Here is a 27,792-nt window from a genome sequence, read left to right on the forward strand (position 1 = left end):
TGATATAACTGCTCACCAACCTCTCTAGTCTCTACCATTTTCCCCAACCCGTCTCTAAGACTGCCAAAACCTACTAAGTTTTAGGTTTAGGCCTCTTTGCATTGCCACAGCCATAATGGCCATCGCCAGACCCGCGGGTACGACTGAATTCAAGATGAAGATACCCAACCCCTGTAGCACTCATTGCTTCTCGAGAGGCTAAGGCTTATGCACCTCAAAAGCTCTACGAAAGCCCAAAACAAGACCCGCACCAATTTAATTAGGGCAGCCCAGAGGCAAAGCGATGAGGGGTTGGACAAGTTGGAGAATAGGAAGAATGAGTTTTGGGGAGTGGGCTGTGAGTGAGGAAATCATGGCGGAGGTGAGAAAGATAGGGACTGAGGTTCCCACTAAAATCCAGTTCATTGGAATCCTGGTGCTGGCGGTGACAAGTGAGCCATGGCGACTGATGTGATGAGGAAGTGGTAGAGACGGGTTGGGGAAGACGGTAAGACCACTTTAACTCTTGGATTAAAGTCCAAAATTTTTAGAGTAAATTACACAAAATTACCTCAACGTTGGATCTAACCACAATCTCATACCTCATCTTTTAAAGATTACAATGTCATACCTCATTTTTTAAGATTACAATGTCATACCTCATCTTACAAATTTGTTGCAATTTCAGACCTCCATCATTTTTTCTGTTAACTTCTTTGTTAAGTGCTGACGTGGCTTGAGGCAGGGTCCACTCCCTAACCCAACTGAATTAAAAAATAATTAAATATCAAAAAATTAAAAATAAAATCTTTTAAATATTTTTATATAAAACTGTGGGATCCACCCCTTCCCCCCCAAACCTTCCTCACCTATCTCCCCAACCTTCCTTCACCAACCTCTCTCCTCTAGGAATCGTAAAATGATAGAACAAGAAGCCTAATAACCCATATGGATATTTCTCCTCCTACCACCAATTCTTCCCCCAATCCCCCTTTCTCTCTAAAATCCATATTTGCAACCTGCAATATGCCATGTCTTCCCGAAACCCTACTTTCCATCAACGACGACCACTTCGATTACCTCTCCGATTCCCTCATCATCAACGAGATCGATGACGTCAATGACCTATCTGTTGATGACCCAGATTCCTTTGCCGCCGACAACAACATCATCGACCAATCCAACGTCACCCACCACTCACCGAACCAAGTCTTGAAGAATTACAATGAGATTCGATTCCTCTGGATCGAGCTTCCTAGCGACGAGCTAGGCATCGACGACGGAATTATGCTCAATAGAGGGCTGACTTTGGCTCCACCTTATACAACTGTGTCATCTTTGGCGCCACCTCTGTCATCCACCAGGGACCCACCAAAGCATTGCTCTTTCGAAAATTGGGTCCAATGCCTTGTGCGTAACCAACACCGTCGTTGTGGCGAACCACGTTGCACATGAACAGGGACCAGCTTGGTTCTAAAGGATGCTGACGGGTATGGGTGTTGTACATGAATAGGGACTAGCTCTAGGAGCTGTGGGTGAAGCCATCGCCGGCCTCCTTGGCATCGAAGATGATGATTGTCAGGTGAGGGCGTCAATGAGGAAATGGGTTTTGGTTTTGGTGATGAAGGAATGTAAGGGAAGACAGGTGAGGAAGAAGAGTAAAATATTTAAATGGTTTTATTTTTATTTTTAATATATAATTAATTTTTAATTCAATTAGGCTAGGGAGTAGGCCCCGCCTCAAGTTACGTCATCTGTAACAGAGAATTAACAAAAAAACTGACGGATGTCTGACATTGTAATAAATTCGTAAGATGAGGTATGACATTGTAATCTTTAAAAATAAGGTATGAGATTGTGGTTCGACTTATAGTTGAGGTAGTTTTGTGTAATTTACCGAAATTTTTAACTCAGAAACAGTTTTTCCTCCAACCCTTTTTGGGTTAAATTTTTAGTCCATGGTTATTAAAGAATAAATTTAGGATATTTTTTTTTCTTAAAGTAACTTGAAAAAAAATATTATGTAGACTATCCTAATTTAATTTTATGAATATTTTAACCTAAAAATATTTAAATTCCAATAAATATTGAAAAATCACTAAACCGACATCTTAAATGACACACCCCGACCTAGATCGAGGCATGATGGCCGTCATGTGAGGGTGACGTAGCCATGTGCATAGTTCGGAAGCAATATTAATATAAGGAATGCGAATAAACAAAAAACCAAACCAACTAGAGCACTAGATAAGATAAGGTGCACATGCGATATTAAGTGTGATTGCACAACCAGAGCATAAGTAGCATAAGTGCAGTCCAGCATGATGAATACTAATTATACAACACCCAAAGGTGATCCTACATTGGTGATAATCTGTCAGAACCTCCGTCAAATCCTCGCAAGCCACCAACGAACACTCCTACCTAAAACCTGGAGGGGTGCAAAACAGAAAGTGTGAGTCGGCAAAAACAAAGCTTTTCAAAATCATTTCATTTATCAGATGTAGTAACCCCTCACCGTAAAACCTGTATAATTTCTCAGAAAATAGAATATATACATATCTCAAAACCATGCTCAAAATAGTAATATTCAAAAGTATGTCATGCCAAATATCTCAAAATAACTTCCGCGTTCTATCTAGGTTCCGCTCTTACGTACGCCCCCCTCACATAGAAGAAGTGGAACCCCTTCAATAGAGGAACTGTGCGGGTGGGAGGGGATTGAATCATTTATTCATCAGATATGTCTTCTTCCATGATCCATTTCATCTCAACTCGAATTAGTTATCAAACTTCACAAAGTGGCACAAGTGCTCATAGAATGACTTTGCCTGTCTGAGATATCTTTTGATTCACCTACTTCAATCAGATCTGGCAAAAACAGCTACAAGATAGGAGGAGTTAGAAGGTTCGGATTGATCAGAAGATTAAGGAGTAACTCACTTAGTGCTTATGCCAAGGAGTCACTTCTAGTATATATCTCTTCCAAACCTTGATACGTAATAGCCCCTTTTTCTCTAACAAGTCTTTTTCGGGAGAACTGTATGCTCCACGAAGGGCGTAGACAGACCGATCAGTTGAATCAAAGTAATGCTTTCACCTTGCGGTCCCTACGGTTCCACCACGGCATTCTGATTGGTAAGTTAAGTACGGTTCTGATCGGTGCATGTGAATAACCCTTTACTATTGAAAGTGGCATTTATTGAGTGCTTAGAAATAGAAAAAATGCCTATTTCTGATGCCCACTTTCTGGTGACCTGAGCTTGCCTTGAGCCTTTACTTGCTTCTGAAGCAACCTCGATGCTTGATCCGGCCTAGGGACATATAATATAGTTCCACGATGCGCATTGACTTGTTTAGCTCTCTTTTGTAACAACAGGGAATTCCCTCGCTTGCTTCTTGGAAAATAGACGTTTCTGTCTTCCACCGGCCCATTATAAAGTTGGGGGTGAGTGGTTTACTTCTTCCTAGTGAACTGACTAAACCTACTTAATGGCTGGCTACTTCTGCCACTTTAAGGGCTCATTTAGGATACCTCAACTAAAGATATGTATCTCCAAAACAATAAAAGAAAATTCATTCTTAGAGAACACCAAGCCTCCATATCCTCAACGTTGGTTGCGCCTAAGAAAGACACACTTATTATGACTGCCGGGGGAGCCCGATCTTCGTTTCTTTCAGAACCTCTATAGAGCAGGTAAGCTGACACAATTGAGGCCAAAGAGACCGTACAAGGATCTAAGAGACCACAAGGAGTCATTTTGACCGCGGGAAATACCAATTGGATCTTCTACTTTATTGAATCAAAGGAACACGTTTTCTACTTCATACTCCTGTCAACCTCTAGTGAAAAAGACGGGAGAAGAGGGTAACACTGACTCAATAGAGTCTAGAGATCCTATAGGGCCCAATAGACTGAATTAGCCCTTCTACCCCAAAGAAGCTATAGGTGAGCTAGCAAGTAAGCTCCCCGACTCCTAAAGGCAGCTAATTTATTATCGTTCATACGCCCAAGGCTCATTCACTTATTTCCATGCCTTGCCGCTTGTTGTGGCTGTGTCGACTGTCAGTGAAGCCGAAAGAACTTAAGATCCGTTCCACGTATAAACCAGCTCTTTTTCCATTTGTCCGTCTGTTGATAACATCCAAGATTGTGTATTTCAAGTCATTATCGTCGTACAGCTTCTTCATCTTCAGCGCATTTGCAGAGCTTGCATTACAACACAATGCATTTCCTTCAGAACCCCGCTTTCGGGAAGGTACCATTACCGGAAGAAAGAAGAATAGACTAAAGGAAGTATTTCTAACCAACAAAAGCAGCCATTGGAGCAGAAGTTTCCCCCATCCCCCTAATGAGCAAGTAACCTCCCTTCTCCCCAAAGGTCAAGTGAGTCCCTACCTTCAATGCTCATTTGTTGATTAATCTGGGGTGGGTTCTGAATAAGAATAGAAAGATCAAGTTTACCTGGTTGATCTTAGAGTAAGGTTTTCCATGAGGAAAGGGGGTTTGCATACTCGACTGCCAAGAAGAGGCGCCAAAAGTGAGCGCTCCTTTTACTCAAAATGACTAGTACCTCGCGTCATCAACTTCCATCTCCAGACCAAAAGGACCTTCTCCCCAGCCCTAAAAGCTCACGTAATACCTTATCGAGCCGGTCCAAATCATGCGTTTATGATCCCGGCATGCGGAGGGCAAGTACCTCTTGTTGCCCGATCTCAGTACATCTATATTAGGCTTACGGCATGTTTGAAATGAAAACAAGAAAAGTAGGTTCTGAAAGAAAGAAGCTAGGTTGGCTCATTTCTTGGTCACAATCTTCAGTGGACACTTGTGGACTCAGTGAGAACGCCTTAGTTAATGCAATAGAGTTGGTGATGATATCGAACTCCACGAATCCAATAAATGCTATAGGTGACAATAATTACAAGCCAAACCAGACTACTTAACAACGAGAAATCAAACTAGGAGATTAACTTGCTTGCGAATCAACAACGGGTTACATAATGGGTTCTAAAAGAAGCTGCTTCAACCGTTCGCACTAACCTCCCAGGCAGCGTTCACTACACTCGAAGCAATACAAAGCTTATTCTTTCCTGAATCAGACAATGATGCTTGTGCTTTCGCAGGGATTGGCACAGACTACGCAAAGACCCTATATGAACCCCTATTTGTCGCAGCACATGAGGAACCGAGCTGCAATCGTGAATGCCAGAGCATTTCACTAAACTATAAGAAATACGTAGTTATGACTTGCTTAGCCAGTAAAACGTTTTCTATTCACTCAGCTCAGTTACGAGCAAAAAAGAGGAAACGGCTCCCAATAGCTTGCAGCAATACGAAGCTGTATCTTGCTTAACAAAGAAACCTATCATTCCATGCTGCGCATTTCATTCCCAGTGAGCAAGCAAAAACACAAGAAAGAAGGGAGGCCGACAAGAGCAAAGAAAAGAATAGCAAACCCTTCTTAGCTAACAAATATGAACCCCTTTCGAGTACCCCTGGCATAGAAATAGAAAACACAACTAAATTTGATAACAAAATGTCCATTACATAACACAATACTAAAACCCCATAGAGACACTCACTCAGAAAGTGATAAACTAACGAGAACTGCTCCATCACCTTATTTTTCACACCGAAATTGAAGAAACGCCCACTTACCCCTCTTTCTAGAAAGACAGAAAGAAATAAGGATGGTTGATCGACATGGACTAAAAGGAAGTGAGTCATACGCGAGGAGATGAGCTTGCGAATCTGAAACGTTGTGGAGAATGCATTTCAAAGGTAGAGCGAAGAACCATAACTACTTAAGTAGGTCTACGACCACTAAAGAAATATACTAAGTAGAGAACGAAGCGAACGAACTACCTTTTTTCCCCTAGAGTTGTTTGTTTTCCGCCTTTCGGTCAGATCGAGGTGGATTTGGTTTACCTTATGGTGGAATGTTGTGATTTAATCACTTCTGTAGGTCTCATCCCTCACTTATGGAAGTCATGATCGAGCAATTGTTTTTGGTTTCTTTCATTCTTCTCTGCGATGGTTGAGGCAACGGCCTCTAACACAACAGTTGGCTTTCTCGACCTTCCGCTAAAGCCTCATTGTCATCCGGTGGGACAGTTCTTTCCAATCCCAATGCATGCAGTCTAATGACCCTATCATGTCCAAAAACCCACGGTCTTCAGCTTTGCGAATAAGCCGATTCAGATCTTCTTAATTTGGCCCGCGGAGGTACTCGTCTTTGTAAACTTGAACAATTTCTTCAAAAGTATCAAGGCATGTAGACTCAAACATACCATGGGTTTCATCCATTGAATCAACTGGGGAGCCATAGGCCATCATTCGAAGTGCAACAGTAACCTTCTGATGAGGTGAGAAACTAGGGTGGCATGCTCTGTCCCGCTTCTGTTGAAAGTACAGATTGACCTGCTGGACATCACGAAGTAAACGTTCGAAGACTTCCGCTAAAACCTCATTGTCATCCGGTGGGACAGTTCTTCCAACTCCAATGCATACAGTTTAATGACCCTATCATTCCCGGAAAGCCACGGTCTTCAGCTTTGCGAAAAAGCCAATCCAGATCTTCTTAATTTGGCTCACGGAGGTACTCCTCTTTGTAAAGTTGAACAATTGTGTCACAGAATTTACCAAAAGTATCAAGGTAGACATACCATATGTTTCATCAATCGAATCGACTAGGAAGGCATAGGTCATCATTCAGAATGCAATAGTAACATTCTGATAAGGTGAGAAACCAGGGCGTCCTGCTCTGTCCAGTTTCTGTCGAAGGTATGGATTGACCTGCTGGACATCATGAAGTAAACGCTCGAAGACATGACGCCTTATCCGGAAGTGTCACACCCCAACCCGTGAATAAAGACTATTCACAAGCTAGGGTGTGAGTCATACCATAGCTATAGAAATAAATTTTACAACCAAGATACAGTGGAAAAATAAAATAAAATTATGTGGAACTGATTACATAAAATTTATCAAATACGCAGAGGAATAACTATGGTGCACAAATTAATTTACAACAAAAGGTACCAACAAAATAATAATTAAATTGTAACAATTCTTTCGAATGCATGAAATATATGCAAATAAGATGGATGAATGTACTCACTCCCTTCTAATCCCGCTAACACATACCTAAGGCACCCAAGCATGCACGTCCCATTCCATGCTTATACCACTTAGCTCTGAATACCTTATAATATGAGTTAACTCACGTTCATCCCTTTAAATTCTCAATTTCCACTTTATTATACAGGCACTTCCCCCGATGCCCAATTGTATATTCAAGACCTTCCCCCGACGCCTGACATATACAAGATTTCATTATTTTATAATCAACCAATTTGTATACTCAAGCCCTGCACCCTACGCCTGACATATACAAGGTTGATTATTTTATATTCAAGGCAAACTTCAACCCTTGAATATCCTCACAACTCAAACACTTTACAAAACTCAACACAACTCTTTTTTTTTTTTTGCTTTGCAATGCATATGTACAAGTCATATAACAAGGATATCAATAATCACATGCTCTATAACATCTGCAACACTAATCAAACTGTTAGTAACCAAAATTGTATTATATCTGCAACACTAATCAAATTGTTAGTGACAATAGTAATATAAAACAAAGTAATAATCTTTAACATCAATATAAATGATAAACAATACGTTACCATTTCCTCATCTTTTTATTGTTTCAATTTCATTTCCTCCCTCTTGTTCTCTTTCTTCATTCGCTACTTCCCCTTCCTCTTCTTTAATATAGCTGAAATTTTACATATGTAATAGGAGTCGGATTGCTGAAAAACTTCCAAGAAAGTGAGCGAAAGAAACTAGAAATGTTGGCCTTGCAAAGAGGTTGGCAGAGAAGGCTAGCTCAACAGAACATCAGTTGTTCGAACTGGGGTACAAGTCAACACATAATTAGATTGTCGTGATTTTTGGATACTTTATAGAGGAGATGATAAGGAACAACTTTTGTGAAGGAAGTGTTTCGATCGGAGCTACTAAAAATGGGGTTTTAGTACTCATAACATGGCTATCCAGTTTTCAAACATATTGGACAATCACACCGTTGGATTTTCCTGAAATTTGGATATATCATGGTAGAGAGACAGACGAACAACTCTCATGAAGAGAGCACTATGATATAATCTATGGATGTTGGTGTTTTGGTCTGTTAAATAGGCAGGACAAATTTCTAGTTTTTGGATATCTTTGTTTTGATAAATAAAAATGACGGTGAGTTTGGTGGAGAGATTTGTTGGGTAAGGTCTCATGTATTTTTCTGGGATTTGTTTCACACTTTTTGTACATCATTCTCAAGGGAAAATAAATGAAGATTTTCGATGGTTTGGTGGAAATGCTTCTCATGGCAATGATCTCCAAATATAAATGCATAAACAACACAAGATTTCAGTGGTTCGCCAAATCGACTACATCCATTGGGGTTTGCTTTCATTGTATTTCACTATATATGAGGGACTTACAAATACAATGAAAGATGGATGGTTTGAAGCCCTAAGAACATGTAAAAGAAAGATAAGGAGGTAATATGAAAGGGAGAATGACTTTCTTTTTGGAGTTGTTCTTTTTCTTTTTTCTTCTTCTTCCTCTCTCTTTTCTCCTTGTCTTCCGTTGGTTCTTGCTCCTTCCTCTATAAAGATTGCATTGTTGGAACTTGTGAGTGGGACTCAATCCCACATCGCCCAAACATATTTCTAAAGTCCTCTTTATAAGTCTTTTCCCCCCTTTATGGTTTGAAAAGAATTGGGCCAAAGCTATGGATCTTGGACCTTACAAATGGAGGTTTGGGTGTATATATTAAATGTCAAGATGGACCTTGGGCCTTGGGGCTCTTGGGCTCGGATTGACGGAAAAACACAAGTTTTATTTTTTCGTTTTGAATTTTTGGATTCAGTTTTTCCGAAAGGATAAAACTAAGGGAACAGTTACGTCAGTTTTGTAACTGATAAGGATGAACGGTTGCGTTTGTTCAAGTTAAGCCATTATATATATGGCAGTCCGCTCAGAAACGAAATATAGATCAATCCAATCGTTCCTTTTACTCCTTACAGAGAACAACACTACCAATTCGTCAAGAATCCAAGTTCGTGTGCAAGAACTTGGATTAGATAGTTGTATCCTGCAAGATAGACGTCCTTTGAACTACTGCACTGGTGTAGGGGCGTATTTCTGTCTTAGGAGATTGCTCTGCAAGCCTCTATCTGCAACGAACAAGTCAGTGTATTGTGATTTACATGCAATTTCGTTAAGTATTAACGTTTTGATATATTACATCTTTGTTGAATTTGCTATTTGCAATAAACTGTGCAAATTTTATATATATTATATAAGTAACATTTGATTGGTTATAACAATCTAAGACAGAAATATATTGTGAAACCATGGATCAATCAAATGTTGGTGTCGTTAAGCAACACGTTGAGAAACCTGAGAAGTTCAAGGGAGTTGATTTCAAACGTTGGCAACAGAAGATGTTGTTCTACTTAACAACTCTGAACTTGAGTCATGTGATTATTTCTGAGTCCCCCAAAGCACCAGAAGAGGGAGATATTCCTGCCGAAATTCTGCAGGCTATAGAAGCCTGGACTCACAGTGAATTTCTATGCAGGAACTACATTCTGAATGCTTTAGATGATTCCCTGTATGATGTTTATTCATCATATAAGACAGCGAAAGATCTGTGGGAGTCTCTGGATAAGAAGTATAAGTCCGAAGTGGCAAGTTCCAAGAAGTTTGTAATTGGAAAATTTCTGAATTACAAGATGAGTGATACAAAGTCTGTTGTCAAGCAAGTTGAAGAACTCCAAGTGATTGTTCATGAGTTAGATGAAGAAAATCTTGGTCTAAAAGAAGGTTTTGTGGTTGGCTCTATTATAGAGAAACTGCCTTCGAATTGGAAAGACTTTAAGATTTATCTTAAACATCTAACTGAAGACATGAGCATGGATCAATTGATTCTCAAATTGCGTGTGGAGGAGGATCATCGCAAAAATGAGAAGTATGATGTCTCATCTCTAGAGGCAAAAGCCAATGTTATGGAAGGAAGTGACTCACACAAGGCAAGGCACCATCAGAAAAACAAAGGCAAGGATGCTGCTGCAAAGAAAGCACTAACTGCTGTGAAAAGGAAAACCTTCAAGAAAATCAAAGGAGGTTGTTGAGTTTGTGGAAAGACAGGACATAGGGCAAAGGATTGCCGCCACAAGAAGGATCAGAATTCTGAGAATTCCAATCAAGCAAACGTTGCAGAAGACAAGTTTGTTGTTGTTGTGTCTGAAGTCAATTTATTGACGAATTCCAATGACTGGTAGGTTGATACAGGAGCAACAAGGCATGTGTGTGCTGATCGAAATTTATTTGTTACTTACCAATCTGTTGATGGTGGAGAAAATCTGTACATGGGGAATGCAACTGCATCTGCTGTTGCAGGGAAGGGAAAAGTGACACTCAAACTCACTTCTGAAAAAGAGCTATCACTCACCAATGTTCTGCATGTTCCTGATATTCGCAAGAATCTGATTTCTGGATCGCTTCTAAGTAACAAGGGTTTCAAAATAGTCTTCGAATCTGATAAGTTTGTAATCACCAAGGGTGGGATGTATGTGGGAAAGGGCTACCTGTCTGAGGGGCTCTTTAAATTGAATGTACTTTCTGTTGATGCTATTAATAACAATAACAAGCCTAGTGCTTCTTCTGCTTACTTGATTGAGTCATCTACATTATGGCATGCAAGATTAGGTCATGTTAATTTTCGTTCTCTTCAAAGAATGGTTAACTTAGGCCTATTGCCAAAATGCTCTATGAACAAAGTATCTAAATGTGAGATATGCATAGAATCCAAATATGCAAGCCACTCTTATAAATCAGTGGAAAAATCCAACGAAATACTTGGTTTAATCCATAGTGATCTTTGTGATTTCAAATCCACACCAACTCGTGGAGGAAAGAACTACTATATTTCCTTCATTGATGATTGCAGCAAATTCTGTTATGTCTATTTGATTCATAGTAAAGATGAAGCTTTAAACATGTTTAAGACATTTAAAGCCGAAGTTGAAAATCAACTAGACAAAAGAATAAAAGTCTTAAGATCGGATAGAGGTGGTGAATACGAATGTAATGACTTTGCAGAATTTTGTTCAACACATGGAATAATACATCAAACCACAGCCCCATATACTCCTCAACAAAATGGAGTGGCTGAACGGAAAAATCGTACATTGAAGGATATGATTAATTCCATGTTGAACAGTTCTGGAGCACCACATAATTTATGGGGTGAGGCACTCCTTGCTGCAAATACGATTTTGAACCGAATTCCACATAAGAAGACCAATCAATCTCCTTATGAAATCTGGAAAAGTAGGTTACCTACATACAAAACCTTGAAAGTGTGGGGTTGTCTTGCAAAAGTTCAAGTGCCTCTTCCGAAGAGACAAAAACTTGAACCAAAAACAGTGGATTGTATATTTATTGGTCATGCCAATAATAGTTCGGCATATAGATTTTTGGTTCATAAATCTGCAATTGCAGACATTCATGTAAATACAATACTTGAATCTGCCGAAGCTGAGTTCTTTGAGGAAATTTTTCCTTATAAAGATAAGTCATATGTGTTGATGCACAAAACCGGAGGTCTTGGAACAACGTAAATCCGACCGTAAATCTGCAAGTAATATAAATAACACAAGATGTATCGTGGTTCACCCCAAGGTTTGGGCTACGTCCACCTGATTGTATTATATTTCTCTGTTGAAGAGGGAGAGAGAGCTTAGAGCTTAGGGGATGTGAGGAGGCTTAGGGTTTGTGAGGGTGAGGAGGCCCTTTTATAGAATAAGGGCTCCTCCCCTAATTACATATTTGCCCCTTCCTTTATTACATAATTACATTTAAGTCCCTCGAGTATTTATACGAGGTCTAAATACGAGGCCCTAAATATGGTATAAACAGTAGTCCCCCAAGTCTTCAGTCAAGAGAGTCTTTTGGCTGGAGACTTGAAATTCAGTCCATGTGTGGGCCGAAGTAACTAGATGTTGTCTTGAACTGATGTTCGATGTAAGGCGGTGCTCAATCTGAAATGATGCTCAACCAGAAGTAGCACATGCTGCGAGACTGCTCGCCTTGTGGCTTATGTTGCCTTGGTTGGCTCGGCTTGTGGCGTTCCCTTTTATAGAATAAGGGCTCACTCCTCAATACATAGATGATGGGCTAGAGTTGATGCTCTCTAATGATGGTGAGGGAGTCCCTTTTATAAAATAAGGGATCGCTCATCAATACATGAATAATGGGTTATGAGTGATGCTCGTGGCGAGGCGGTTGCTCAGCTGACGGCGATGCTCTCTAACGAAGGTGAGAGAGTCCTTTTTATAGAATAAGGGCTCGCTCCTCAATACATGAATAATGTGCTAGAGTTGATACTCGCGGCGAGGCGGTTACTCAGCTGGCGGCAATACTCTCTAATGATGGTGAGGGAGTCCCTTTTATAAAATACAGGCTCGCTCCTCAATACATGGATAATGTGCTAGAGTTGATGCTCGCGGTGAGGCAGTTACTCAGCTGGCGGCGATGCTCTCTAATGATGGTGAATGAGTCCCTTTTATAGAATAAGGGCTCGCCCCTTCATACATAAGTAATGGGCTAAGTCCCCCGAGTATTTTTCATGAGGCCCAGTTGAGGCCCAATATATGGTGTAAAGTGTAGTCCCCCAAGTCTTCGGTCAATAGAGTCTGGTGGCTGGAGACTTCAAATTGAATCCATGTATGGGCCGAAGTGGAGATTGTTCGGAGACGGTATTTGTATACCCTGCACTAAAGCTTTGTAGGTGAAGCTTTGCAAGTGAAGCTTTGAAGCTAGAGTTCTGTAAATGAAGCTTTCGAAGTTGATTGACATAAGTGATGCTCATGAATGTTTATGTTGATTGACATGAGTGATGCTCATGAATGTTTATGTATGATTGTCATGAGTGATGCTCATGAATGTTTATGTATGAATGACATGAGTAATGCTCATGTATAATTTGAAGTACTAGGCGTACTTTTGATCACCTGGTTGGTGGCATGAAGGAGAGTATGGGTTGTACATTTCATCACCTGGTTGGTAGCATGAATGACTAGTTGCCAAATTAGAGTACGGGTTGTACAACTCATCACCTGGTTGGTGGCATGAATGGCTAGTTGCCAAAATTAGAGTACGTGTTATACATCTCATCACCTGGTTGGTGGCATGAATGGCTAGTTGCCAAAATTAGAGTATGTGTTGTACATCTCATCACCTGGTTGGTGGCATGAATGGCTAGTTGCCAAAATTAGAGTACGTGTTGTACATTTCATCACCTGGTTGGTGGCATGAATGACTAGTTGCCAAAATTAGAGTACGTGTTGTACATCTCATCACCTGGTTGGTGGCATGAATGGCTAGTTGCCAAACTAGAGTACGGGTTGTACATCTCATCACCTGGTTAGTGGCATGAATGGCTAGTTGCCAAAATTAGAGTACGTGTTGTACATCTCATCACCTGGTTGGTGGCATGAATGGCTAGTTGCCAAACTAGAGTACGGGTTGTACATCTCATCACCTGGTTAGTGGCATGAATGGCTAGTTGCCAAAATTAGAGTACGTGTTGTACATCTCATCACCTGGTTGGTGGCATGAATGGCTAGTTGCCAAACTAGAGTACGGGTTGTACATCTCATCACCTGGTTGGTGGCATGAATGGCTAGTTGCCAAACTAGAGTACGGGTTGTACATTTCATCACCTGGTTAGTGGCATGAATGGCTAGTTGCCAAATGATATTAGAGTACGGGTTGTACATTTCATCACCTGGTTGGTGGTAATAGCGGCGGGTTGCCGAATAATTGTGGAGTACTGGACGTACTTTTGATGGCCTGATTGGTGTTATTTTGGGCTTATGGGCCTTCGCCCTCCACAACATTCCAGCCCATTTATTTTGGGCTTTGCCGTTTTTTTTTTTTTTTGTTTTTTTTACCCTCTGATGGGGTTTATACAAATATCTCCAAAAGATACGAAAAATAAATTACATCATTCAAAAATAAAGAAAGTAAGCAACATCATTGTGATGGGGTGTTTATTCCTTGCTTTTACTTCCTCTTTTCCTGATGCTTTTCTTGATCTCCCCGCTCCTTCTCTGTCCACCTTGATTTGTAAGGTATCTTTTGCCAAACCCACTTGCTTTGGTCGTGCCCATCCATTATCTCTGTCTCTGTCTTTTCCTTTTTCTATTTTGCTTTGCTTTTGCTGTCATTTAGAAGATGGTTGACAATAATAGCATAATTAATAATAGAAAACTTATCTTCTTCATTGCAACCCAATCAGGTTGGGAAGAAGACCACTGCAGCTGCTCAATTTCAGCCCCAGCCGTGTAGGCCAGAATGGGATCGAGGCCACACCGGCTGGCCCATGGAGGAGATGTCTCAGATGGTGCGTGTGGTGTCGATGGAGTTTTTTTTTTTTTTTTTGACGTGGCCGGAGTCACTGGACTGGTTCAGGGTCAGGAAGCCCAAACCTCTCTGCTCTAGTCTTCCTCTTCAAATCCTCTTGGAAAGGCACTGGGCCGGGACGGATGGAGAGATCGACTGCAAGAAGGTGAGGGATTGTTCAAAAGCTTCATGATGAGCTCCTGTTTCAACCATATCACCTTGTCTCGCTTGAACACAATCCAGATAGGCTTAGTTCGCATTCTCGAAATTCACACAGAACATCGTCAAAAGTAGCCGCCTTGGAGCTCGAGAGAGTGACCAGAGAAGAGTAGCCCGAGGCCTCTAGGTTTCCAACGAGGTTCTCCATCACATTGAGCTAGGGATTGCATTTTAAGCTACAAAAGAAAAAAACAGTGGAAAGAGTGGCGGCGACTAAACCTAGGAGAGAGAATGAGAGGCAGAAACTGGGGGAGTGAGTGGGGGTTGACAGCATGGCGAAGAGTACCAGGCCTGGGTTTAACAGGATCATCATCATTAGGGTCGGTGACAACATAGAAATGTCAATCGCGGCCACTAATGGCATTTCTCCCAAAACCAATGTCACAGTCTGCAAGACGCTTGCGGTTTTTGTGCCAGTTGAGATCACAGCGCCAGTAGTCATCGATTGGATTGCCAGTTCCACACGAGACGTAGCCCAGCTTCCTCCTCTCCGTGCTGTTGCGGATACGCATGTCAACCATGGAAGCAATCTTTTCTGGGTTTTCCGCTGCATACCAATTGAATCCTTCATCATCTTCAGCTACTCTGGCCGCCATGGACAAGTTGCTCGAGCTCTGTAACTCCTCTGTCCCTCCATTGCTGTTGCGAGAGATCTCGGAGACCATAGCAGTTGCGAAGCAACATACGGGAAGCACCGTCATGAACGCACCGACCCATTTTTTCTTCCTCTCAAACACCGCCATTACAATTCCTCTCTCTCTCTTCGACTCTCTTTATGTGAGCTCAGATCTGCTTGACAGCTTCGGCGTGGGAGGACTCATTGACGCCGAGGAAGCTTCCCAGATCTGGAGATATCGGAATCGGCTTCATAATCCCGAGGATGGGCTTGGGCTTGGTCGAAAACCTGCTTCCTTGGGCTTAGCCTTTGCATTTGCCTTTCTTTTTGGCTTCGGAACAATGGCGGGCTTCGAGTAAAAGAGAGATAGGTGGAGAGGGATATATGGGTTCTTGGGAGGTGAAGCAGAACCATATCTGAAGATTTTTGTTATTTTGATTTTTGTTTATGATTTTGGAGCAGCCATGGGAGCAGCCTGCTGAGATCTGCTGTGTTTTGGTGGGGGTTTCTGCAGGTGAAAAAATGAAAAAAAATCGACACAACTTTTCGTATCGATTCCCACAGACGGCGCCAAATGTTGATGCACAAAACCGGAGGTCTTGGAACAACGTAAATCCGACCGTGAATCTGCAAGTAATATAAATAACACAAGATGTATCGTGGTTCACCCCAAGGTTTGGGCTACGTCCACACTGATTGTATTATATTTCTCTGTTGAAGAGGGAGAGAGAGCTTAAAGCTTAGGGGATGTGAGGAGGCTTAGGGTTTGTGAGGGTGAGGAGGCCCTTTTATAGAATAAGGGCTCCTCCCCTAATTACATATTTGCCCCTTCCTTTATTACATAATTACATTTAAGTCCCTCGAGTATTTATACGAGGTCTAAATACGAGGCCCTAAATATGGTATAAACAATATGTATTGAACAAAAGAGTACATGATGATAATACAAGAAATGATGACGAAAATCATGCTTCAACTTCTAGAGTTCAAAGTCAAGAATTGGAACCACGGAAGAGTAAAAGAGCAAAGATTGCAAAGGATTTTGGTCCTGATTTCCTCACTTTTATAACCGAAGACGAGCCTCATACTTATAAGGCTGCTTTAGAATCCTCTGAAGCGCCTTATTGGAAAGAAGCTATTCAAAGTGAAATGGAATCCATCATGCAAAATAATACATGGGAATTGGTTAATTTGCCTCCTGGAAATAAACCAATAGGACATAAATGGATTTTCAAAAGGAAATTGAGACCGGATGGTACCATAGACAAGTATAAAGCTCGTCTAGTTGCCAAAGGATATCGTCAAAAAGAGGGACTTGACTACTTTGACACTTATTCACCAGTAGCTAGAATAACATCTATAAGGTTATTAATAGCTATAGCGTCCGTACACAATCTCGAGATACATCAAATGGATGTCAAGACTGCATTTCTAAATGGTGAATTGGGCGAAGAAATTTATATGGAACAACCTGAAGGTTTTATTGTCAAAGGTCAAGAAAAGAAAGTTTGAAATTTGATTAAGTCATTATATGGACTTAAACAAGCTCCTAAGCAATGGCATGAAAAATTCGATCATAATATGCTCACAAATGGATTTGTGATCAATGAAAGTGATAAATGCATTTATGTTAAGCAAACGAAAAATGCTTGTGTTATTGTATGTCTTTATGTTGATGACATGCTTATACTGGGAACAAACAAAGATGTGATTAACTCCACAAAGAAAATGCTAAATTCTAGCTTTGATATGAAAGATATGGGATTAGCTGATGTGATTCTTGGAGTTCGAATTCTAAGGAATTCAGATGGATATGTCCTAACTCAATCACATTACGTTGAAAAGGTTCTACAAAGGTTTGGACATTATGATTGTAAACCTGCAGTCACTCCATTTGATCCAATTCATAAACTTACTAAAAACGAAGAAGAGAGCGTATCTCAATTGGAGTATACACAAGTTATAGGTTGCTTGATGTACATTATGAATTGTACAAGACCTGATCTCGCTTATTCAATAAGCCGATTAAGTAGGTATTCAAGTAATCCTGGAAGAGATCATTGGAATGCTTTAATAAGGGTATTAAGATACTTAAAGCATACAATGCATTATGGTTTGCACTACACTCAATATCCGCCAGTATTAGAAGGATATAGTGATGCAAATTGGATTTCAGGGAGCACAGACAGTAAATCCACAAGTGGATATGTATTTACACTTGGTGGAGCAGCTGTGTCATGGAAATCATCTAAGCAAACGTGTATAGCACGTTCGACAATGGAATCAGAATTTATAGCCTTAGATACAGCTGCTGCTGAAGCTGAATGGCTTAAAAATTTTCTGGAAGATATTCCATTATGGCCAAAGCCTATGACTGCAGTATGTATACATTGTGATAGCATGGCTGCACAAGGTCGAGCCAAAAACGCTGAATATAATGGAAAGTCAAGACATATAAGGCGACGACATAAAACCATTAGACAGTTACTCAAGAATGGAATTATCTCCATTGACTATATTAAATCTAAGGAAAATATTGCCGATCCTTTGACAAAAGGCCTATCCAAGGATCAAGTGGCATTTACATCGAGGGGAATGGGTTTAAAGCCAACTCAATGAGTTCTAACTTGACGGAAACCTAACCTAGCTAATTGGAGACCCCATGGTCTAGGTTCAATAGGCAAACTAGTTGAGGAAAACTCAAGGTAAGAAACACACAATCCTTACTTATTCCTATGATGGCAAACAATGTGTTACCTGTAAGACGTAAAGGGTGAATCATTATTCTTAATAATGCTAATCTCTTATAGTTGAGATGAATAGAACAGGCTATTCTTAGTTAGCATTACCTATATGAGATTGATGTGGGGTCGCATCTTTGAGATTTGATATGGCTACAATTCTCTAAAGGTCTCATGAAATCAGGATATGTTCAGGACCAAAATGAACACAACCGTATGAATTGACGTGTGTCAAGATGTGATATGTGTGATACTTCTTGTTTTGATTTAGTACTAACAATGATCAGTTCAAGATATTAAATTCACTGCTTCATTAGGTAAATCCGATAAGTACTCACTAGAGAAGGTTCAAGTCCAAAAGACACCTATCCCGATGCATATTACCTCTCAGTTCTCTGGAACGATGTTACTGATTTCGTTAGTATCTTATTTTCTATTCAAATGTGGGGTATTGTTCGAGTTTGAATAGGAAATGTGGGGTATTGTTGGAACTTGTGAGTGGGACTCAGTCCCACATCGCCCAAACATATTTCTAAAGTCCTCTTTATAAGTCTTTTCCCCCCTTTATGGTTTGAAAAGAATTGGGCCAAAGCTATGGATCTTGGACCTTACAAATGGAGGTTTGGGTGTATATATTAAATGTCAAGATGGACCTTGGGCCTTGGGGCTCTTGGGCTCGGATTGACGGAAAAACACAAGTTTTATTTTTTCGTTTTGAATTTTTGGATTCAGTTTTTCCGAAAGGATAAAACTAAGGGAACAGTTACGTCAGTTTTGTAACTGATAAGGGCGAACGGTTGCATTTGTTCAAGTTAAGCCATTATATATATGGCAGTCCGCTCAGAAACGAAATAGAGATCAATCCAATCGCTCCTTTTACTCCTTACAGAGAACAACACTACCAATTCGTCAAGAATCCAAGTTCGTGTTCAAGAACTTGGATTAGATAGTTGTATCCTGCAAGATAGACGTCCTTTGAACTACTGCACTGGTGTAGGGGCGTATTTCTGTCTTAGGAGATTGCTCTGCAAGCCTCTATCTGCAACGAACAAGTCAGTGTATTGTGATTTACATGCAATTTTGTTAAGTATTAACATTTTGATATATTACATCTTTGTTGAATTTGCTATTTGCAATAAACTGTGCAACTTTTATATATATTATATAAGTAACATTTGATTGGTTATAACACATCTTCATCTCCAAAGAATCTCCCAAGTGTGCCAATAGAAAGAAACCAAGTGTTGTGCCAATCATTAGACATAAAATGTGTTCCAATAGCAAGTCACCAAGTGTTGTTCTCATCATTAAGAATGATATGTGTTCCAATGGAAAAACAACAAATGTTAGATTAATCATGAACTAATGAATATCATGCAAGATGTTCCTTGTATCAAAGGCCACGTCCAAAACTCTAAGGAATATGAATCCCACCCCTTCTCACCTCATTGGAAGATATGGAACAAAATTGAATAGAGAATATTATAATCAAATGATTAAGATTCCTCGTAGCCTTGTGAATCATCACTCTAAAACCACAAAATATTGCCAACTCATGCACTTAGACACACGTATAAGCCAAAGGCTTCCCACCTCCACATTTAGAGTGGTGAATAATCACTAAATCATTAACTCCTAATGATTACAAACTTTCCAACTCACCCTTATGTAGATTTCCACCTCTTATTTTAGAGTGATGAATAATACCTACTCCTTACTCTCTAATGATTGTCAAAACGGCACTTTGCCTTTGTGAGAAAAATAAGCCAAACTCATATAATCTCAACTTAATCTTAGCTCTCCAATTCAAGCTAAAGACCTCTCTAATTAAATATGAAATAATATATACTAGCCAGTGTTGAAATAATTTTGTAGCAAAATAGTCTTAAATTGAGAATATGAGTCCTTGTATAAACATAGTGTAATAAAGAATTCAAAAAAACATTACAATTTGAGGTAAAAAGAGTCACACACACACACACTTATATATATATAATCATCATTTTTTTTAATACAGGGTATTACAGGAAGCGACATTTGAAATCCTCTTCTGTGTACACCAAGTTGGGGTTGAAGTAGTTGTTCATCAGATTGGCAAGCATCATCATTCTGTTTTGTGGTTTGTAAGAGTGACCAGTAACAGAGTCACCCCATTGAGATTGTTCCTCAATTGGCTGACACACCATGACTGCAGCTATGGTTGCCATATATTGTGTGTTGCGCCTTGCTTCATCTTCTTCATCAGATTCCTTATCTTCTCGTCTCATCTGCGCCCATCTTTCTTCCAATTTGGAATTGGATGAGAACCCCCAATTGGAATCCGAAGAGGATCCAAAGTTGGAATTCATTGCAAATTTGAATTGAAAGAGATTGAATATGAAGGTGTGTGAATTATAGTCCAATATCCACCCTATTTATGGACATTGGATCAGTCGAATCTGAAGGTGTGAAACCAACGGCTAGCTAACATCAGTTGAGCTCCCTAGCATTGAGTGTATTCAAACTTGATTGTTCAACATCTCCAATCAGTTAATCTCACTATTCAAATCATCCATTTGATTATGCTTTCTTAATCCGTGATTATCTAGCCAATTCGCGATTTGATAACATCTTTTTCCTTCTATTTTTTTTTTTTTTAGTTTTTTGGGTTCACCAAGGTGGACCAATTTGGATTGCTGTGAACCCAAAATTTCCATGTTCCTAAATCAGATCTGATAGAAGTGGATTTCAAGAAACCCTAGAAACCTCAATTCAAAAATGCCCAAAAATGGACATCAGATGTAGAAACAAAACAAAGATTTAGTTACTTGTCTCCTTATCTCTTTAAATCTTTGGCTCTTTGAGGCATCAATGTCACAATACACTTTCCTGCTAGGAAAACAAAAACACTTCCATTTAATTTGATTTGCCTATACTTTCTTGGTCAAGAATTCCTTTTGTTTTTTTTTGGTAAACATCCTGGATCTAGGTCACAGACCCGGATGAAAACTTTACCACTAACAACACAAATTCACAACAAACGGCACAAATTTATAACAAAGGCCCAAAGACAGAAAGTTACAAACAAAATTGGACCTATCAAACTAACAACAAATGCCCAAAGAAGAGTTGAGCCCAGACTAAACAGAAACGAAGAGAAACCCGAGACATATGCTACTGCTGCAACCGCCTCCACGGCAACTCATCTCGATCTGCTGGATCTCACGCTTCCAACCTAGCATCTCCTCGCCGATTGCAACTTCCAGCCAAGAGCAACTCTTCGACGGCATCCACAAACTGGAAAGCACCAGCCATGAAGCCCGTGGAAGTCCACAAGCAACGTTGCTGTTAGATTTAAATATAGAATTATGGAGAATAATCCGAATAATGACTTTGAGGTACGACTTGAATCGTTTCCTTAAAGTGTTATTTGCCCCCACTCGAATGAGTTTGCTAAAGGGTTCTTGGCAAATCACTTCCATGATACAACAAAGTATGGAATATTCGATTAGCAAAATCAAATTATATTCTCTTAGAAATAACTAGAAAGAAATTGTATGAATGTGATTAAGAGAGAAAAGAGAGCAAAGAAATTATGTAGACAACAAATTTCTGAATGAATTGTGTATGAAACATTATACCACAACATGTATTTATAGACATCAAAGTACCCGTTCATCGAGCCATTTCATTTTAGTTGAAGACACACAACTCTTCTTAATAGTGTTGACCCAAAAGACATGTGTTCTATTTAGAATTTTCAAAAAATAAATATTGACTAATTATATCATTTAATTCTACTCATACAATTTGAGTAAACATCATATCTTTTAACCAAAAGTTGTAATTCAACCAAAAGGTACAAGGTTGAATTAAATCCAACCTTTCAATACATGTTGCTGCATGCATGCTGCAGATGGCAGCAGCACTAGGTCATATATATTTATATATTTATATATTCATAAATATATATATATATATATATATATTAATAATAATTATTATTATTATTATTATTGAAATCTCTAACAATCCTTCCCAATTTCAATAATATGGTAAATGATATTACAATAATTCTCTCTTTATAATTATCACAAGCATACCGATATAATCATGTATACAATAAAGGTGTCTTTCGAATTAAACCTTTAATTAGTGTAAGTAATTCAAAGTTATAACGAATGCGATGGTGACTTAAGTTTAAACCAACTATTCTTATGTTAAAACCGAAATCACCACACACATGATTATGTCTTATTTCCTTAAAGAAATTACTGAACTAATTAAGCACTATTTATGGCCTTGTGCTTCATCCTGGTTTCATAAACATTTACAAGAGAAAACCCAACTCTTGGCAGAAGCGGCACCACTTCTTATGTTTATATAGGTGAGGTTCCTTCCCATGTCCCTGCTACTATAGACATAAATACAAATAACCTCATTAAGAGTTAAAACTCATCATCCTAAACGTAGCAGTCTTGCACTGATCATCCTGAAATGAGCTATATAATAATTTTCAGTGCTTACACAACCACTTAACAATAACTTGTTATTACCCATTAAACTTTTAAACTAGTGATGTTCTAGACAAAGTCGGGTTACCATTATTGGTGGCTAATTTTCATTAAAGGGTTTTAGCCCCATTCCACTAGATGTACTAACTACCAAAGCTCTTGAAAGTGCTTTCGTTAACGGATCCGCCAAGTTATTACTTGATTTAACATAAACAATATTAATAACTCCATCAGTTATTAATTGCTTGACATATTCATGTCTCAAGCTAATATGTCTAGACTTTCCATTGTATACCTTATTGTATGCTCTAGACAAAGTAGCTTCACTATCACAGTATAAAGAAATGGATGGCATTGGTTGTGGCTACAACTCTATTTCCAATAACAAATTTCTAATCCATTCCGCTTCTTTACCTGCTGCTGCTAATGCTATAAATTCAGATTCCATAGTTGAATGTGCTATACATGTTTGCTTCTTCGAAGCCCAAGAAATTGCTCCTCCGGCAATTGTAAAAATCCACCCTGATGTAGACTTATTATCATTAGCACTTGTTATCTAACTTGCATCTGAATATCCTTCAAGTACTGCTGGAAACTCAGAGTAAGTTAAACTCAGGTTAATAGTTCTTTTAAGATAACCAAAAATTCTATTTATTGCTTTCCAATGAGCAGTACCTGGATGACTAGTGTATCTAGAAAGTTTGCTTACTGCAAATGCGATATCTGGCCTGGTACAATGCATGGCATACATTAAACTTCCGATTACACTAGCATACTCAAGTTGTGCAACAGACCTACCAGAATCATTAAGCAAAGTTTCACTATGGTCATAAGGGGTATTTGCTTCTTTTATTTGTAAATGCTTAAACTTAAGAAGCAATTTTTATATATAATGTGACTGACACAAAGCGTAACCCCCACTATGCTTCTTTACTTTAATTCCCAAGATAGTATCTACTTCATTCAAATCCTTCATCTTGAATTTTGAATTTACATACTCTTTAGTTTCAGATACACCTTTCATGTTTGTACCAAAAATTAGCAAGTCGTCGACATATAAACATATAACAACACCATAATCATTTGTGAATTTAGAGTATATGCATTTATCAGCACTGTTATGTCTAAATCCATATGATAAAATGACAAAATCAAACTTTTCATGCCATTGTTTTGGTGTTTGCTTCAATCCATATAATGACTTTACTAATTTACAAACCTTATTTTTATTCCCAGGGAGAACAAACCCTTCTGGTTGTTCCATATTGACTTCTTCATCTAAATCACCATTTAAAAATGTTGTTTTCACATCCATTTGATGCACATGCAAATTATATAAAGATGCCAATGCAAACAATATTCTAATTGATGTGAGCCTAGCTACTGGTGCATATGTATCGAAATAGTCTATTCCTTTTTTCTGCTTAAAACCTTTGGCAACTAGCCTGGCTTTAAATGTCTGAATAGACCCGTTTGTATTGTATTTTCTTCTAAATACCCACTTACAACCTATTGCTTTTGATCCTTGGGGCAAGTCTACTAAAACCCATGTCTGATTAGATATTAATGATTCAAATTCATCATCTATAGCATCTTTCCAAAAGGCTGCATCTCTTGAAGTCAATGCTTCGCTTAGACTTTTAGGATCATCCTCAACATTCAACAATATGGGTATTTTCTTAAGAACCTTTGTTCTATTTCCTTCGACTAAAAATACAATAGATTGTGATGAAATAAAATCAGAGCATAGAGTCTTTTCTTTTCTTACCCTTTGGCTTTTCCTTGGTTCATTAACAGTTTCAGACTGTTTTCTTTTCTCACCTTGAGATTGACTAGTAGACGGATTAGATAAATGTGTTTGATCATTCTCTTTCCCAGACACTGAGTAGTCATTATAAAATTTATTTTCTATAAATTCGACATCTCTAGACTCAACTATTGTGTTTGAGTCTAAATTAAGCAACCTATATGCCTTTGAATTTTCTGCATAACCTACAAATATGTTTTTAATTCCTCTTGGACCCAACTTGGATCTCTTAGGATCGAGTGCCTTATGAAAAGCTACACAACCCCATACTCTCAAATATGACAAATTTGGTTTTCTTCCTTTCCAAATTTCATATGGTGACACATGTGTTTTCATAGATGTAATTCTATTGTGTATATAGCATGCAGTAAACAATGTTTCACCCCATAAATATTTTGGAGTATTAGCATTAATCATCATAGAATTAATCATTTCAGTGAGTGTTCTATTTTTTCTTTCTGCCAAACCATTTTGTTGTGGTGTATAGGGTGCAGTTCTTTGATGTACAACACCATGCTCTTCACAAAAAATATCAAATTCATGTGAAAAATATTCACCACCTCTATCACTACGAAGACATTTAATTTTCCTTCCCTTTTGGTTTTCAACTTCAGCCTTATAGCGCTTAAAACACTCAAAAGCTTCATCTTTATTAGACAATAAATAAACATAAGTAAATTTAGAACAATCATCTATAAATGTGATAAAATATCTTTTTCCTCCTCTTGTTAAAACACCATTAAATTCACATATGTCAGAATGTATTAAGTCTAATAAATTTGTATTTCTTTCAGTAGTTGGAAAAGGTTTCTTAGTCATTTTCGCTTGAATACATGTTTCACATTTATCATTATAATCATCATTGCAAGTAATAAAACCAAGTGTGCGCATGTATTTTAAAGATCTAAAATTTATATGTGCTAAACGTAAATGCCATAAATAAGAGGAAGATTCAACAATATAAACAGAAGAATTCACTTTATTATTGATACTTAGTTTGAACATCTCATCACAAGAATATCCCTTCCCAACAAACATCTCATTTTTCGACCTTATTAACTTGTCGGACTCTAGAACAGTCTTTATACCGTTCTTACATAATAAATTTGCAGACACAAGATTCTTTCTAATTTCTGGAACATGCAGTACATTAAGCAACGTCAATTTCTTCCCAGAAGTAAATTGAAGTTCAACGGTTCCTTTTCCTAAAACTTTGGCGGAATTATGATTTCCCATTAAAACTTCTTGATTGTCCGTTGATGCTTCATATGTCTTGAATTGTGCCTTGTCATTGCACACATGTATAGTAGCACCTGAGTCGAGCCACCAATCGGAGGATTTTATTACCGCTGCCATATTCAGTTCGGTAATCATGTCAATATGCATCATTGATACCATTGCAACAATGTTATCAATTCCAGAGTTTTCCACCATATTTGCGCTATTGGTCTTATTGACATATTCCTCACTTGCTTTTCTGTGTCTACAATCACGAATGTAATGGCCTTTCTTTCCACAATGGTAACATACACCATTTGCATTCTTTTGATTGTTGTTGGAATTGGTCTTCTTAAACTTCCCTTTGTCAATTTTGACTTTGAAGTTCTTTTTATATTTGTTTCCTTCGACAATGTGAACTTTAGAGAAATCTTGATTTGCAAAATTCTTATCACGATTTCGAGTTTCCTCTTCAATTTGAATACCCTTTTGCAAATTCTCCAAACTAATATCTTCCACCATGTGTAGAAGTTTCTTTCTATAGTTATTCCATGTTTGGGGTAATTTTGCCATAATAGCCCCAACTATCATAGGATCTGGAATAACTATTTTAAGTTCACAAAGCTTTGAGACCAAGACTAATAATTCATGAACTTGGTCTAGGATGGGTTTGTTATCAAACATAGTGAATTCATAATATTTGAACATTAAAAATTTATCGGTACCTCTTTTTTCAGTTGTGTACTTGTGTTCAAGTGCTTCCCAAATTTCCTTTGGAGATTGAATGTGTGCATACAGGTCATATAAACGATCAGATAATGTGCCCAAGATGTGTCCTCGACATACCAATTCATCTTCTTCACGCTTCTTTCGATCGGCAACTATATTGTCCGAGTCTTTGTCACTTGGTTCACGAATAGGCTCCAATTTCGGGTCCAACACATATATGACATTTAGAACAGTAAGCATGAAACGCATCTTGTCCTTCCATCGGGTGAAATTTGATCCATCAAATTTGTCTAACTTGTAGACATCTTGATTGATAATCTTCAAAGCCATGTTATCAGATTTGTTATCCATGACGAAAATAACACTTTAAGATTGTTAGATTTAAATATAGAATTATGGAGAATAATCCGAATAATGACTTTGAGGTACGACTTGAATCGTTTCCTTAAAGTGTTATTTGCCCCCACTCGAATGAGTTTGCTAAAGGGTTCTTGGCAAATCACTTCCAGGATACAACAAAGTATGGAATATTCGATTAGCAAAATCAAATTATATTCTCTTAGAAATAACTAGAAAGAAATTGTATGAATGTGATGAAGAGAGAAAAGAGAGCAAAGAAATTATGTAGACAACAAATTTCTGAATGAATTGTGTATGAAACATTATACCACAACATGTATTTATAGACATCAAAGTACCCGTTCATCGAGCCATTTCATTTTAGTTGAAGACACACAACTCTTCTTAATAGTGTTGACCCAAAAGACATGTGTTCTATTTAGAATTTTCAGAAAATAAATATTGACTAATTATATCCTTTAATTCTACTCATACAATTTGAGTAAACATCATATCTTTTAACCAAAAGTTGTAATTCAACCAAAAGGTACAAGGTTGAATTAAATCCAACCTTTCAATACATGTTGCTGCATGCATGCTGCGGATGGCAGCAGCACTAGGTCATATATATTTATATATTTATATATTCATAAATATTATATATTAATATATATATATATATTAATAATAATAATAATTATTATTATTGAAATCTCTAACAGTTGCCAACAAGAGCAAATAGAGAGAAGATGGTGGTGTTGTGAACACTTGAGCCGGTGAGAACATTGGAACTCTAGACACCAACTCAAAGAATCGCAATTAGCAATGGCTACGAATCGAAGTGAAGATGGTAAGGAGAGGGACACCGATGGATCGTGAAGAACAAACAAGATCGGGATTGAAAGGAAGGGGAAAAAACAGCAAAGAGACAGAAATGAGAAAGCAGCCAGAAAAAAGAAAGAAACTGCCACCGACCCCAGCCATGGCTAGGGTCAGCGACTCCGAAAATGGATGAAAAAGAAAACTACTCACACAGTCAATGAGAATATCTCCCGAGCAGAGAGAAAGTCTCTCATAGCGTGTGAATGCGGAATGCCCATATTCATCTTTACTTGTCACAACCTGCAACAATTTTAGCAAAACTTAACATTGTTCCTATAGTTGGA

At 38.5% G+C, this 27,792-nt stretch overlaps 1 protein-coding gene across 1 annotated transcript; it reads left to right on the forward strand.

Annotated features, from left to right (window-relative positions):
* The first annotated feature begins 8,713 nt into the window (after nt 1-8,713).
* LOC126626348 (uncharacterized) lies at nt 8,714-10,198 on the forward strand. Its single transcript, XM_050295654.1, has one exon. It carries the CDS (start codon nt 9,409-9,411, stop codon nt 10,186-10,188), a length of 780 nt encoding a protein of 259 aa, XP_050151611.1. The 5' UTR covers nt 8,714-9,408; the 3' UTR covers nt 10,189-10,198.
* Nucleotides 10,199-27,792: the final 17,594 nt, after the last annotated feature.

Source organism: Malus sylvestris, chromosome 6, assembly GCF_916048215.2.
Source record: "Malus sylvestris chromosome 6, drMalSylv7.2, whole genome shotgun sequence".
In the NCBI taxonomy this organism is placed as follows: Eukaryota; Viridiplantae; Streptophyta; class Magnoliopsida; order Rosales; family Rosaceae; genus Malus; species Malus sylvestris.